The following is a 16,144-nucleotide window of genomic DNA, read 5'->3' on the forward strand; positions in this document are numbered from 1 at the left end:
ATGTGTAATCCTGTTTGATCATTATTTATTTATTTTTTTAAGCTGTAATTTTAAGAGCATCCAAAAGCAGTAACACAAGCTTGCCATGTTTACAAATGTTTCCTAGGCAGCACACAGCATTACACTGATACATTCTCTACCATCCTCAACAGGCAGCCCAGGCTGCTTCGTCTTGGGACTTGAGGCAGAATTTGCTGGCCTTGCAATCTCTCTCCGTAACACTGAATTCTTCTAGGTGGAAGAAAAATGACTTGTTGACAGTGTTTGTTTTTCTTGAACTATATAAACATACAATGCGACTTTTTTTTCCTTTCCCCTCCCCGCCCCCAGTTAGCTAGCCCTTATTTTGGGCTCCTTTGTCTTTCTTTACAGTTCTTGCCCTCCTCCTCCTCCTGCAGAACTGGACTGCAAGGTATTTGGTAATCACGGGAGGCAATAGCTGCAAACCTTGTGCTTATCACAGGGAATCTGTGTAAATGGGCACGTACTGTACTACTGTTTGGGCACATATAACCTTATGCGTATGCAGACTGGCCTGTGGGGGCTGTCTGCGGTAGCGGCTGCACCCTTCTGTCTTCTGTGTTCGCTCTTGTCCCAGTTGCAAGGTGTTAGGGCAGGAGCGGGTGTGCCTATCTCCTTCCTTAGCCTCAGGGCTGCGGCGGCCCTCGCTGCGGGATCTGTCCGAGCGGGAGTTCCAAGGGGGACGGCAGCGGGTAAGGAGGTGCCGGGTAAGGTAGCTGAAGGGCTTGAGAGGAGCTGCAGCACCCGCCGGACCCGCGCACCGCCTCCGTGACAGGCTGCGGGAACTGGAGCTGCCCCGGGGCCGTTAATAACCGGGCCCCGGTGCTCGGTCTCCTCCCTCCCCCACACGCACTTCCAGCGTTCCTTCCAACTTTCTGCTGCCCGCCGAGACCGGAGTCGGCTCCGGCCGCTTCGCCGCCGTTTACTCGCACCGGCGGAGGCGGGGGGGGGGGGGAGGCCTGGCGCTGAGAAGCCGTCCCGGCCGGCTCCCGGGCGGCGGGAGCTGCGGCAAAACCGCCGCTTGCCCCGGCGGGGCGGGACCCGCCAGCCCTGACAGGAGGGGCGGCAGCAACGGCAGGCGCGCGTGCGCGCTGGCGGAGCGGCGTCACGCATGCGCGCTTGGGGGCGCCGAGACCTCTACCCGGAGGCAGCGCGCCCGGCAGGTAGCGGCGGGGGGCCCGGGCCGCGGCGGGGTGGGGCGGCCGGCCGGCCGTTCGTTCGTTCGGGCGGAGCCCGCTGGCGTCCTCCGGTCCCTCGTCGGGGGTCCCTCGAGTCACCTTGCCGCCGCGGCGGTGGGCCAGAGCCCCGAGGGGGCGCCGGGCGCTCGGTTCCGCGGCCGCGGGCCACTGAGGCGATGACCCCGAGGCGCGGGCCGGCGGTTCGCCCTGCGGCCGGGCGGGGGTGGGTCTGCGCCAGCGCTCCGGTTTCTCGGTTGGGAAGCACGAACTGCTGGGGTCGGCAGCGAGCGAGCCTTCCCGCGGCGCCGCCGTTTCGCTGAGGAGAAGAGGAGGCCGCCGGCTCGGGGAGGTCGGCCGGGCCCCGCGGTCCGTTATCCGTTGCGCAACGCGCGTCAGTAACGGACGGGGAGGAGGCCGCGCCCGCGCTCTCGTGTGCCCGCGCTCTCGTGCCGTGCCGTGCCGCTCTCGTGGCCGCGCAGCCGGTACCGCCGCTCCTCGGCGCCGCCGCCGAAGGGTGCGTGACGGCCGTCACGGGCAGCGTTACCGCGGCACCGGTCAGGGGGAATGAAGCTGGTGTCTCGAAGCGCAGTTATTCCGTAGACCGGGGTGGGTATTCTTATCTTTATTTCTTCACTGAAATTTCCACTTTGGTGGTGGTTTTTTGCGGTTTATATACAGACGTTGGCGTACCGTGCGCTATATCTCAAGCATCGGTTGCCCCCAGCCTTTTATTCCTTGATAGATTTTCTCCTGTGGTTGTTGTACTAATTTCATTGTTGTGGGAGAAAAAAAATCAAAGCACGAGATTAAGGAGGCTTTGTTTGAAAACAAGGTGCTTAAAACAAGTACTGTGGCTTAGTTTTAGATCTCCGGCTTAATGTTTCTTTTCCGCTTTACGTTGTGTTTTGTCAGCTGTTGTCATTGCATCTGGGTGATGGAGACTAATTCAAATTTAGTATTAGTAGTTGTGGAACTGTGGAACAATTCTGGCTTGCAAGTAGGCAAGAAGGCAGGGCGGTTGGAACTAGATGGTCTTTAAGGTCCCTTCCAACCCAAACGGATCTATGATTGTATGATGAAGTAGAGCTGCTTGTTATTAGCAAAGAATTTATGTATCTCAGCATGAGCTAGCTTGAAGAATCTTTTTTTTTTTTAGAATACCTTTTAAATACTCACATAGTGTTTAACGTATACATTAAAACACACAGAATACAGAAAATACAGCCATATAGTGTAAAGGGAGGAGGTATGTTAGGCAACTGAACGGGCTCACAAGATTCAAGATATCTCAATAGCCTTATTAAAATGAGGTGTAAACAGAACAGGGTACCAGCCAAAAGGGTAAGGTTTAGGTTGGGAAGGTGCTGAACAGGATGGTAAAGTTCTCCTTTACTTGAAGCATTTTCCGTGAAGCTGGTGAGGAGAGCCTCGAGACTACTTGGTGGTCAACGCTGTTGTCATTTGTCTGTCTAAAGCACATGCCCCTCTATGCAGGGAGGTGGATTTGAGAGAGCGCTGGCAAAGCATGAAAGAGGTTGGGGTGTGGCATGCTTTCCGAAACTGGGGGGCAGGGGTGGAGGGGTGTTATCTAAGATCTTGCTTTTGTTCAGTATAACATCTCTCTGTAGTTTGAAAGTTAGAGTAGACTAATGTCTTCTAAACTCTGAATAGGTCAGTCCCAACTCTGGAAAACGTGTTGTGGCTCACTGCTGATCGTTGTCAAACTTCTGACTGAAAACAGGTTATGTGGTCTGGAGGCCAGCTACAAATCCATATGATTATGGAGTGTTCCTGTCATGTTTTCAACAGCTGGATGGTTCCCTGAAAGCCAGCTGTGACCAGGGAGCATTTTTGAAAAAAATCTGCTTGTGTTTTGCATGAATTCTTATGCAGGGAGTTATCTTTCATATTGGTTTTTGCTGGAAAAAAGTGTTTGAGGTTCAAGAGCATGTTAGGCAGTTGCTGCATATGTAGAGTATCACCATGTCAAAATGTTGAAGTATCAGCCTTGCTCCAAAAACTGGAGTTACTAAGCTTTTGAAATCAGCGGGTTGAACTAATCTGATAAACCTATTAAAAAAAACCCAAACCAAACAAACACCCCCCCCCTCCCCCCAAAAAAACCCAAACCAACAAAAAAAACCCCAAACCCCAATTTTAAAGTGTGAGCTGAAATTTCTGAATTGAGAGATTTGTGTCAAAAAACAACATTTTAAAAGGAGGATATGCTCTGCTCCATAGTTGTGTTGCTAAGACTGTTGTAATAATTTAAACTATGCTGTCACAAAAGTGCACATTCTGTTGCTCTTTCATCAGTTTAAAGATTCAATAATTGTAATTTTCCCCTTCATGTTTGACAGGTAAAAAGGCCTTTTTGCATAGTAATTTTGAGAAGTACCTGTTTTACGTACTAATCTTCAGATAGGGAATCTGCAGTCATGTCCAGCTATTTTAGATCCTCTAAACCCACAGATATATATTCATAGAATCATAGAATATCTCAAGTTGGAAGGAGGCCATAAGGATCATCTAGTCCGTGTATTGATAGGCACATAGTGCAGGTTAGTTATTAAGGCACTGAACACAGAGCGTTTTGTCTACTATGGGATGTAAATTGCCCAAGTGTTTCGTTTTAGGAAAGGGCTAGCTATCTGAAAGCAGGACTTAATTGCTTAGTGCAGATACTGTTGCATTTGTGACAGAGGGACCGAGTACACCGATAAGCAATTAAAATAGTGGAAGAGAAGTGATGACTTTAGGGATTTTACATGTTTTACTTGCATTATTACTTTTTAGATTAGTCTTTCAGTACAGTATAAGTAACAAATGGGGGATCAGGGATTTCTGGTGTCAGGTGTTGCAGAGAAGAATATCAACAAACACATCAGCTGTAGGAAGGATTAAGTGGCAAAGAGTTATGCTTAAAATCAAACAAAAGCATCATCTTTGATAGCTTTTCTTTTCTGGAGCAGGTGTGCCTTTACATTTATGCAAACTTATTCTAGAAAGGGAAGACTAATTTTCCACTGGGAAGACTTTTCCTACTTCTTTTAATGTGGATTTTTGGATGCAAAATCCCTAAATTGTGGTAACTAACATTAAATATGTCATGTAAGCTGTAATATCACATGCCTGTCCTTCAGAGTTTTGCCCTCCAAAGTAGTTGTAACAGTTACCTGTATTAGAAAATGTAGTTTTTACTGCTGTGTATACACAGTGCAGAAATACTCACTGGTGGCTACTGGACAGGGTACAGAGATCTCTTTTTATATTTTACAAATCTCTGAAAGAACTTTCTAAGGAGTCACAAGTGCACAGGGAAGTCAGATATCTTTTCCTTTGGGATTGCTCAGTGCTGACGTGGCTTCGCCACTTGGGGTCCCTTTCAGGAAGGGTCCCATCCATTATCAGAACAGGGATTAAGGCTCCCGTGAGCTCTTCTTGCAATGTAAGAATGTGAGGCCTACATATGTAGTTGAATGTAATACTGTTCCTGGGGTTTAGTGATTTCAAATAATGGATTGGCTTCCATAACTTCTTTGAATTGAAGTTTGTTTCTGATGAAGCAACAATGACGTGAGGATGGCTTTTGTGAACGTTCTTGCACTTCAGTATCAGTGAAGTACGCAGAGGGTACTAGTCATAGACGTTTATAAATGCTTTGGATATAATTTAGCTTTTATGCTGTTAAACCTAAGATTCTTATAGCTTCCACTACGTTTCAGATCCATGGCTGTCCCACCATCATACAGTGACTTGGGAAAGTCTGCCAGGGATGTCTTCAACAAGGGATATGGTAAGTAACATGACTGTGGTTTGATAACCTTTCTTTTTTTTTTTTGTTGGGCATCTTGAAAATGACAATAAAAACATTAGTACCCCAGAGATCCCCTAAATACCTTTGGGTAGGAATTCAGCAGAGGCCTGGAGCATCTAGCCCCTTCTGAATTTGAACTTTAGACATGTATCAATGAAAATGCTGCAGTAGGCAAAGAGTTAGAGGGGAAAGTTACAAGTTTGATCTTAAGATGCACTCCAGGAAAGTCTCTGAAGAATGCTGCATTTTTTACCTTCCAGTTTTTGTATTTAGAGGCATTCAATCAGTCAGATTCACATAGATTGCCATAGGAGACCATATATGGCAACAAACAGGTTGCTGAGGTAGAATGATCTTCATGTCAATCAGAATAGCCTATTGTCATAGCCATAGTGGAAATAATTTTACAATGTTTGCACTCCGCTTCAAAGAATTTAAGTGGATAAATACTGATAATAGTCCCTTTTCTGGGAGCAGTACTAAAAGTGTTGACATTTTTTATCTGGTTTGGTGTGATAAAAATTGCATTTGTATCCCAAATCCATATGCTACATAAAATTAAAAACCACTCTGGTCTGGTCTCTGCCACCCTGGAGTTCAGGCTTTGCTAAAATTAACTCAAGTTCCCTGCTTTAGTGTCAGTTGTTTCAGGCTTTTCTGCTCTGTGCAAGGGCCAGGTATTTCCCTAGATTCATAGCAGATTAGAGAGAAAAGGAAGAAAGGAATAGTATCTCTGTATATGGCACTGGTTGAAGTAAGTTGAAACATATTTTTCTTGGAGGAGGGGAAAAGAAAAATTCCTGCCCTGCAATCAGAAATATAAAAGGAAATTGAGTAAATCAGAAGAAATGGTGACTGTACTGATTGGTCCCAGACTGCAGGTAGCTACAGAAGGTGGAGGTACTTGATGATGGGTGACCATTATGACGATAAATTATGAGGCCACCCACTTGGAATAGTCAAAATTCCTTCAATCATTCCTCAGTAAGATCAGCAACTGTTGAAACATGCAAGTAGGTTGTTTCAGGTCAGTGTACCCTGCCTGCTGTACTTTGGGTGTGTTGGAAATAAGCCTTGCTTGTATATTGCGGTGAAGCAGATGCTGTATGCTCTTCTATTTTCAGGATTTGGAATGGTCAAGTTAGAGTTGAAGACCAAGTCTTCCAGTGGTGTGGTAAGTGTTGGGGGCTTTCAACATCACCAGCATTGCAATGGAAGGACAAATTCCTGAACTGGTTGGTGGTAATAACTTGCTAGCAGGTATTGCTTCTCTCTTTCAGTTCTCATTTTAAAACCTGTAGCTGCCTGAGGTATTTCTATAATGGTGTGGAACTGACGTAGCGGTACTTCTTTTCCTGCAGGGTGCAAGAATTTTCACACATTTTATTGTGGACATGGGGCTTTCCTCCCCGTTCCCATTCCCACATCCCAAACATAAGAGTTTCTTCACCCTAAATAGCTCTCATTTCTGCTTATGAATGCAATTGAGTTTCTCTGCTGTTGTTGGTTTTTATAGGATTTTGAGTCCAGACTGGCTTTTTACCCAAAAGGCCAAGGGGCAAATAAGAGCCGCAGTTTAACTTAACTTCATTTTCACTCATCTCCACTGTGCTTACAATGCAAGATTTAATTAAAACTAAATAGTCCTGCAGTACCCTTTATGTAGAATTTGAGAATGTTTTACAGATGTTAATAAAGCTTTAGCACTTCAGGTAACTAGAAAATACTATGATCCCCACTTTAATGATGGAGAAGTGGAGCTTCCTCATGATTTCACAGGAGGGCTGGCAAAACCAGGAATGGGTTTCATAATTTTGGACTTTAACTACAGGCATATATTGTTTACTAGATAAGCTTACTCCTACACTGAGTCTCAGTTCTGTGTGTGCTACCACTTGATGCTGTTCTGGTTGATAAGCCGTGCTGCTTTTCAGCCTACTTCATAACCATATTTGCCTTAGCTCCCTCCTTCTCTTGCATTCTTATCATTCAAATGGTGTAAGTAATTTCTTCTGTATTACTGTATTCTGTCTCAGTTGAGCTTTTGATGGATTACTTGCATTGTGCACCAGGAACATGTAGGCACGAGGAACTATGTGGTCTCTATACTATGACTGCTACCAGTTACTGACACCTCATGATATGCTTAGTTTTCCTGGCTGGAAGTTTTGATTCTCAAATAATATGCTAATGGTTAATTATGCTGTCTTCTGAATGTGACGGAACATGAGCAACTGTATTAAGTTTTAAAATGGGCTTTTCCTTTTCCATGCAACTTTCGTGTTGGATGTTTATCCAGCTGGTAAGAATAGTGACTGTTTTGGCATGTTGGTTCTTTCTTGCTTTGTCTAGTGAGGTTTTCTGTGGTGCCTACTGTTGTTTATAAACTGTTCCATTGTTTTTAGTCATGTTATCATCCACATCATGAAGTTTGACTGTGTCCATAGCCCTTAATCTGCTGTATGTCCATGTATGTAAAGCCATTTGCAATCTTTGTCCAATAATCCACAATAAGAACACTGTAAAAACCACAGGAGGGAAAACAAGATTGATAGAGTTGTCTATTACTTCAGGTTTTGTGCTTGTTAGTGTTTCTAATGAGCATTCTGCTGCAACAACATGAGATTTGGGGGATGGAGACGACGTCAGGAACAAAGCGTGAGATCTAATTCGTACTTGGGTAGTAATAGTACCTCTAATTGTTATGATACAGAAATGTTTTGGGTGTTTTTTCTGTGGGCTTAGAAAACAACAATGGTAGTGTCGATTGGTTATAATTGTTTCATAGATTGCAAGTGGTTTGGCCTAGTAAGTGCATGGTATTTCTGAAGACGCCAGCCACTGTAAACTAGAAGGTCAGTGAGAAGCTGAGCGTGACTGCTGATTCAGACTGGAGTGTGACATGGAGCCAGAATGAGTTTGATTTTCAGCTACAAAAAATTGAAGAATTGCTTCTACACTAGATGGTCTGATGAGACGTCTCTAGTTTAGACAGTTGAAGATTGATGGTAGCAGATGCTGACTGTGTGCCTTCTGCTTCCAGAAGCAGATCCAGTTCTGACACCTGGCAAAATCCTTTGGCTTTTGATCATATGACAGCACAGGGTTTTTTTTTTTCCTTTGGCTGTGAGAAAAGCATTTTACAATCTTTCTTCTGCTTGGTCTGAGAATCAAATCAAGCCTTTTTAATCAGTTACCTGCCCTAAGATCAGAAGAAAGTTACTTCAGAATTCTGGTGCAGGTTTGAGATGTCTTTACACTGAATTTGTGGAAGTGACATCAGAGCAGTGTGTAGCAATTATATCTTAAAGGATAGCCTAACACATCCTGACTTGCATCACGTATTTTTGTGTTATGAAACTGCTGTGCTGTTGTAGTAGTGCATTAGCTTGAGTAAGTGTCTTCCCCCGCTGGTGTGTAAGGAATGTTACCTGGGTGTACTTCCCTGGCACTTCAAAACCATCTAAAGATGGTCTTTGTACACTCTGCAAAGTCCAGAATTGTGAAAGTAATGTACACAGCATCCAGGAATACTATCCTAGAATGAGACAGATCTGGAAAGTCAGGGTTCCAAAGCTTGGATGTGTTGGCAATGGATACATGGATACTGCCATCTCTTAAGCACTGTATCTTTCAATATTTAAACTTCAAAAGAGGTGTAACTTGGAAATGTAATGGCAGATTAATTATCTTTCTTCAAGGAAAATGTTTGAGAGATGAAGACAACAAATGAGATCAGTTCTCAGATGCTTCTTAAAACCTAGCTTGTGCACCTTGAGCTTACTACTGTGAAAATATGCCTACTCATTGCTTTATATTCTGTTCTGCATGAAACACTGAGTAGGCTACCTCTGAGTTATTCCAGGAGGAGAGATGTTTATTGAGACTTCAAGTCCCCTGAATAACAGGAACCTCTGATGTGTGGGGGACCACCCAAACAGCATAGGACAGCATGTTACAAAATACATATTATACAAAATTCAAAGTTGTTGGTTCAGTTACACTAGTCAGTGAAGGACCAGCCTGATGTCAAGGTGCCACTGGGGTCAGGTTATTTTCTGATGCTGTGAAGGAAAAAAGCTCTACAATTTTAAGATGCCTTACAAAGGGGTGACCTTCTAAAGCGTAGTAGCTGGCTGAGGTAATGACAGAGAACTTAGGTTGAGGGAGGAGGTGCTAAGGTCATCAACGTGGTATATGAAGAGTCTACGTGACAACAGTATAAAGGGTAGCGTGAACAACAATGTTAGGGTGCAGTAGTCAGTGTGAAAAGCATCAATGACCATTCTCCAGAAGACATTTTCACTGCTGAAAGGTGGAAAAAGAAAAAAAGAATGAAGAGGAAGAAACACACGAGATGTTTGGAGAAATGAGAGAAAAATCAATGGGGTTTTTTGTTGCTATTCATCTAGCAGAGTAAGTTGGATGTAGGATTGCATTTCTTAAGGGAGAGTGGATTTCCAGAAGGACTATAGTGGTTGCTATTTCCTGCACAACTGGGACACTGCTGGTAAGGTGATGAAGGGAGTTAGAGGAGATTGTGAGGAAAAATCCAAGGATACAAGCAGCTTTGTATTCCAAGCGAGGATCTTTTTGTATTTGGGTATGGATCCATGTGAAGGTGCAGAGCAAGTTGTGGAGTGTTGAAATAACAGTTGCCACTTTGGAGCGGAAAAAAGATGGCGGGAAAAGGGTTTTTTGGTGTGGGGGAGATTGGTGGATAAGTTAGGAAAAAAGTCCTGTAAAAATTAGAAGGGGGGAGCAGGTAATCAAATCACGATGCAGATGAAAAGTAAGTGAAGATGTCAGGTCTTTGTGTAATAGTGCTTTTTCCAACCTAAGCAAGTTCCAGGACTCTATCAGCACACCTCAATAAAGGAAATACCCAGAACAGAGATGCCAAAAGGAGTAGCATTTTGCGATGCAGAAATAATTATTTTTGGTGGGGATAGGGAAGAGGAGGAGGATTTTGAGGATTCTGTCAAAAGGTCTAAGGGTAGCAAGTGTGAGTGCTGGCACTCGACCAGTGGAAAAACTGAATGTAATTAAACACCAGAATGCTGAAACTCGTATTATGCTCTTGGCAGGAATTCGCTGCAGCTGGTTCTTCCAACACAGACACAGGCAAGGCTTCAGGCAGTCTAGAGACCAAATATAAGATCAAAGACTATGGACTTACATTCACCCAGAAGTGGAACACAGACAACACATTGGGAACAGAAGTTTCCATGGAGGATCAGGTAAGAGGAAGTAGATACCCTGAAAATGTTTCTGCAGCTGGTATGAGAACATCTTGAGTGGAGCAGAAAACATTGAAGAATGAAAGTTGCACAAAACTATCTGGAGTACTAAAAAGAAAGAAGTTATGTATATTTGCAGAACACACAAACTGAGAGAGCGCATAATGAATTTTGGGGGCAGTGGGTGCAAGCATTCCCACAGCACTTGCTGCTACGTAATGATGAGTTACTGCAGTTACGGGGATGCAAAATTAGCTAGCTGGTTGAATGAATATCACTATTACCCACTCCAAATAGGAGGTTTTGTTTAAAGACGCACGCTAGCTATGTAGAACTGTCACGGCTGCAGTCATGCAGGGGAAGCAAAAGAGTGGTCTCGTAGTTTTAAATGCTCTAATACATAAGGACTTAAGTTTGGCTGCCTTGAGATTGGATATATTTTAGAAGGTTGAAGAGAAAGGTTAGTGTTGGCAGCTTGGCACTGCTTACACAAAGGATTGCTAGCATACAGCACTCTCAAAACACGCAATTCTTTTTCAGAGTAATAGCTTTATGCCTTTCACTTAGTGCCTGAAGCGTAAGGTAATGGTGCCAAAGTTGGTAAAAGTTCTGTGATGCCCTCTGCCGTGTAAGGCCATCAATTTTTGTAGTTACAGTTTTGCACTTTTACCTGTGCTTTAAAATGGAAAATGCTGTCCAGCTCAAAACAAGGGTGGGAAAGCTGAGGCAGGTAGATGGTTTGGCCTGTGAAGTAGTACTGTGTCTTAAAAGAATACCTGTAGATTCTGAGAGAGATTCTTGAGCTACTGCATGGATTGTTGGAACTATAGGGAATAAGCAAACATGAACCGAACAGTTTTCTTTCTTTAACATAGCTTCTCAATTTTCTTGTCAACGCTAGATTTGAAATCTTCCTGTAGTAATGTGTCTACAAAGTGTGTGCTGTTACAGGGCATCATTGTGGGGACAAAAAGTCCAAATTTTAATCCCTCATCATACAGCATCTTCAGATTTTGTTGTAAAATATGTGGGAGACATTATGGTTGTGTTTTGTCTTCTCTTGAGACAGGAAGTAAAGCTACAGTAGTGGAATATAACAACGTTTCAGCAGAGTTCTGAGCAGATGTCTCTGTTTTTCTTTGCAGTTGGCTGAAGGATTGAAGGTGGCTCTTGACACTACATTTGTACCAAACACAGGGTAAATATTTTCTGTTAACTTTATCTAAGGAGTGCTAGAATTTCCGTGTAACTTTGAATTAGAAATGCTTATTCTGGTCATTGTGTAAATGCTCAAAATTTACTGCAGAATATTCTGCAGGCGCTGTAGAATTTGAAGGCAATGGATAATACCGGGCTGAGAAGGACAAGGTCTGCTAAAAATGATTCTTCAGCTTTTTGGCCATTGGCAAATTTGTCGTTTTGCAGTAGGTATTATATTTTTGTAACTCTCCCCTTAAACAGCTAGGTCTTACGTGGACCATTTAACTTGTACCATCTTTGTCATGGTGTTGACAGTCCTGCTGCTGTCAGCACAGTGCCTTAAGAAAAAGAAAAATTTATTTTTTTGCTGATGCTTTTGGGCAGATGTCTATGCACAACTGAACGAGGTAGAATTGCAAAGCTATTATGATAGGCAGTGGAGTAGTACTCTTGTCTTTTTCAGTTATCATAGAATTATTTTTGGTAGGTAGTAGAGCAAAGGAGAGGTGTTTTATGTCTGGATAACGCACAAAGCTTGAGACTGCTTTGTAAAAAATTACTGCTATTTCTTTATTGTTGGGGAAAGCCTATCAGAAAAATCAGAGTTTGAAATACTGCTTGGATGTAAGAAATTGGAAACTAAGTCAAAAATGAGACCCCAGGCCTGGGATGAGTTATGGGCAGCACGGTGTTCTGCTGTGTCTTCAGTGGGAGAGAAAGGAGGTTGGGGAGAGGATTAAGGAACTGATAAAATTTTGTCTCGGTTATGTTAAGTTTGAATTGATAGCAAAATGAGCACAAAGACGCACTGGAGAGAGAGGAAGAGGCTTCTCCGCAGGGACAGAAAAAGGCTGACTAAGTGGATGATGTCTGGAGGATGAGGAAATTCATTTTTCGATAGAGGAGACTGGTATCCAGCAGTGAAGAAGGAAGGAAACCAAGCACTGCACATGAAGGAGCAGTGGAGAACCCAGCAAACAAAAAGTCACTGAAGGACAGAAAGGCCAGCTATCGGTGTGGGATATCGTGGATGCTCCTGAAAGAAACCGATCATGCCATAATGCATTGTACTCACTTGTGGAGAACAAAATTTGAAACCTGATGGTTTTTAGAGCATTAAGCAGAAACGCTTTTGTCTTTTTTGCTTCTTGAGGATATTAAGGAGTTTAAGATTGTGGAGGAAAAAGCGGCACCACGTAAATATACATAATACCAATATTACCCTTATCCCATGCCCTCTTCAGCAGCTGTTAATGTTAAGTTTTGAGTAGGCATTACAGTATGGCCTTAAGGGACATACATACATGAATAAAACTACATATAATACATACTTGTATACTACCAGGAATAAAATGGCATGTTTCTCTCTGCAGGAAGAAGAGTGGGAAGTTGAAGACCTCCTACAAAAGAGAATACGTAAATCTAGGCTGCAACATAGACATTGATCTCTCTGGACCAACCATCTATGGCTGGGCAGTGTTGGGCTATGAAGGCTGGCTTGCTGGCTACCAGATGGCTTTTGATACAGCCAAGTCTAAGCTTTCGCAAAATAACTTTGCCTTGGGATATAAAGCAGGAGACTTTCAGCTGCACACTAATGTGTAAGTACTATCTGAGCCTAGAAAAACATTATCAGAGGAGCCAAACTAGATGAATAGTGAGCACTAACAGAGTTAGGTGAAAGGTGGTTGGATGGAAGGGGATGCTGATTTGTTTTGAAATAATTTAGATTTGGTGTTCTCATCTTCAGTACAACTAAAGCAGGGCCAACTTTCCAACCCTTGGCTGTCTTTTGAGACCTTGTTTCAGGGTAATTTTGGGGTTTGTGTATATAAGGTAGTGGCGTAAAGGCACTTTATAATGTTAATTTGGAATTAAAATCTGTAAACTTCTATTTTGGTGCTAGATAAAAGAGCCTTCAATTAAGCTACTGTACCTTCCCCCCCTCACCACCAGATAGAAAGCTTCTGGCTCAGAAATGCCCGAGGTGGAGGAAAGAGGTGTGTGTTGCATTGTGCTTGAGTGTTTCCAGCTGTCATCACAGTGTAGCTCTAGTCTTGGCATTCACATGCTCTGAGAGTCTTTGAAGATGGTGTATTTAAACAACTGCCATGCAATAACATTGTTTTCAGCCTCATCATTCCTGTAACTGACTCGAATGTCCTTCTGGATTTGTCCCTTTAGGCATTATCAGAGGCTTGCTTTCTTAAGACAAGCAAGCAGGTTATCTGGATGGTTTTTTTGTCAGAACCTCAAACCATAGGTCTCAGCTGGTGGAAAGTCTTGTTCCGTTCTGCAAGCAAAACTTATGCTTTGGGTAAAAAATGTGAGCAGGAGTCTGCCAGGTCCAGCTAGGAAGTAGATGAGCATGGGTCCAGGGAAGTATTGGAGCTCTTGGTTCATTTTAAGAGATAATGATCAAATGATTGTGGGGCAGGGTTAATCTAAAGAGTTACTATTACTAAACAAGGCAAGGCTTGACACACTTGCATCTATTACAAACAGGAATGATGGCACCGAGTTTGGTGGGTCTATTTATCAGAAGGTTAATAACAAGGTTGAGACATCAGTCAATCTTGCATGGACTGCTGGCAGTAACAACACACGTTTTGGTATTGCTGCTAAGTACCAACTGGATGAGAAGACTTCCATTGTGGTAAGAATTTTGTTACAGGAACAAGTATTTCAAGCTCCCTTAAATACTGAAAATTTGTGGTATGAAGCAGTTGCTTTAAATAGTTACTGAGAAAGCATGGTAGATGGCAAACTGTGGGTTCTGTTGTGGTTCAAATTTAAATTGGGACCTCACAGGTCATATTGGTGAAATGATTAAAAAAAAAAAAAACTAAAGCACGGTTTTGTCCATGGTGAAATAGCCACTAGTCAGACTAGTGTGCTTGGAGCCTATGCAAAATGTGTTTTCAAGAGGTAATGAGAGGATGCAGTGTCCTTTTAATTCTCTAATTCTTATCATCTAATGCATAATGTAAAACTGTACTATAGTAAAATGATGGAAGTTCAGCTGACGTTACAGCCTTTTCCTAACAATTAGTTAACCCTTGAAAGTCAGCCGAGGTCCAGAGATAAGTGTTGTTACTGATGCTTGCAAATTCTTGCAGAAATGTTAGGGACAAAAAAAGGTTTAAATAGTGACAAAGAGAGGTTCAGGAGACAAAACATGTCCATGGGGAACTGACAGTGAATAAAAGTAACTGTGTATGTTCTAACACTAAGAACTGAAGTAGCAAGCATTTGTTACGCTTCAAAACAAGAACTAGTTCCAGGACAATTCAGCCACAATTAAAGGTGGGAAATACTATGGTAAACAGCTTAAAACTTAGTAATGCAAAAATGGGTTTGCATATTCATATATTTATTGCTCATTAAAAAAAAAAAATCACTACTAAGCAATTTGTGAACAGGAGTCTGTGAACAAGACAGACTTCATTGGCTACTAACGGACTGTAGTAACTAGCCCTTTAAAGGATATAAAGAGACAATGCCGGGAGCAGTGAAGGACAGGGTGGCATTTTATGTAGGCATAATGGGTTACAGTTTGAGGGAAAGATTGGAACTATTACTTAAGCCTGTTACAGCTTAAGCTGGAAACTCTTGAGGAGAAAAGGAAAAGATTGGAATACACCTCTGCTAGAGGTTAGTCTACAAGTAGCTGAAAGAGTTAATGCATAAGCCACCTTCTCAGGGCACTGTGACAATCCTGTCTGAATATACACCACGACAAGCGTATAAATACTGTGGTTTCTTTTTTCCTGTAGGCTAAAGTGAATAATGCCAGCCTGATTGGAATTGGTTACACTCATGCCCTCCGACCTGGTAAGTAAGTCTAACTGGTAGCAGCAAATAGTATCAGTACTACACTAGGAGTTATTTTACTGTTATCTCTAGAACAAAACAGATAAATTAGCTAGAAATCTTACATAGGCTCATAGAAGTAAAGCATGTGTATGTACAGAAGTTCCTATAGCAACCAAGACACATTAGTGAGGCTCAAGTACGTGAGGGAGGGCATTGTACAGGGATATCAGTGTATGAAAGGTCTCATTACTTTCCTAGGTGTAAAGCTGACCCTCTCAGGCTTGATTGATGGCAAGAATTTCAGTGCTGGAGGTCACAAAGTTGGTCTGGGATTTGAGCTGGAAGCTTAATGCAGCTTTAAGTAAAACAACAGGTGGTGCTCTGGAAGATGAAGGAAAAGTGTACCCACTGTGTTTCGGCCTTAATCTTACTCTGAAATTCCAAGAAGTGTGAACTTTCTACTCTTCCAAAGAATCATTTTAACCCAACATTGAAGTCCAGAGAGTGCCAGTACATCAAAGGAAGATACTTGAAGGCATGCATGGAAGTTGTGATGTTTGTGCCACATTTCACTTCAGTTTCCCATATTTTAAATCTGTTCCTAGAAACAGAAGAGAAATCCCACCTCTCCCCATTATTGTATTGCATCCTGCATGTCCTATACTTCACAACCTTTTACAAAAGGTGGTGTCTGTGCTGTAGTGGAAATTTGGGGTTACATCAAAATGAAATAAATTGGTCACAGTTGGAACATAATGTTGGTGTGTCTTGTGTCTCATCCCGCTGTGGGGTTTGGGGGGTTTTTTTGGTGCAACTTCAAGCATGGTTAATAGATAATCTGCAAATGCTTTGTTAAACTATATGTGTACACT

The 16,144-nt window shown here is 42.8% G+C and overlaps 1 protein-coding gene and 1 long non-coding RNA gene across 3 annotated transcripts; one reads left to right on the plus strand and one right to left on the minus strand.

Annotated features, from left to right (window-relative positions):
* Nucleotides 1-8: 8 nt before the first annotated feature.
* LOC128150269 (uncharacterized) lies at nucleotides 9-980 on the minus strand. The gene is made up of 2 exons (XR_008238004.1): nucleotides 875-980; nucleotides 9-677 (listed from the first exon to the last, which is right to left on the minus strand). It is a non-coding gene; the product is annotated as an uncharacterized LOC128150269 (long non-coding RNA).
* Nucleotides 981-1,125: 145 nt separating this feature from the next.
* On the plus strand, nucleotides 1,126-16,028 carry VDAC3 (voltage dependent anion channel 3). 2 transcript variants are annotated; one of them, XM_052806328.1, is made up of 9 exons: nucleotides 1,126-1,184; nucleotides 4,925-4,995; nucleotides 6,141-6,190; nucleotides 10,104-10,256; nucleotides 11,402-11,454; nucleotides 12,830-13,057; nucleotides 13,962-14,112; nucleotides 15,233-15,290; nucleotides 15,531-16,028. In XM_052806328.1, exons 2-9 carry the CDS (start codon nucleotides 4,929-4,931, stop codon nucleotides 15,620-15,622), a joined length of 852 nt encoding a protein of 283 aa, XP_052662288.1. In that variant the 5' UTR covers nucleotides 1,126-1,184; nucleotides 4,925-4,928; the 3' UTR covers nucleotides 15,623-16,028. The 2 variants fall into 2 exon arrangements, with proteins under 2 accessions (XP_052662288.1, XP_052662290.1); XM_052806330.1 differs by lacking the exons at nucleotides 1,126-1,184; nucleotides 4,925-4,995; nucleotides 6,141-6,190 and adding an exon at nucleotides 6,211-7,318.
* The last annotated feature ends 116 nt before the right edge of the window (nucleotides 16,029-16,144 follow it).

Source organism: Harpia harpyja, chromosome 13 (genome assembly GCF_026419915.1).
Source record: "Harpia harpyja isolate bHarHar1 chromosome 13, bHarHar1 primary haplotype, whole genome shotgun sequence".
Taxonomy (NCBI): Eukaryota; Metazoa; Chordata; class Aves; order Accipitriformes; family Accipitridae; genus Harpia; species Harpia harpyja.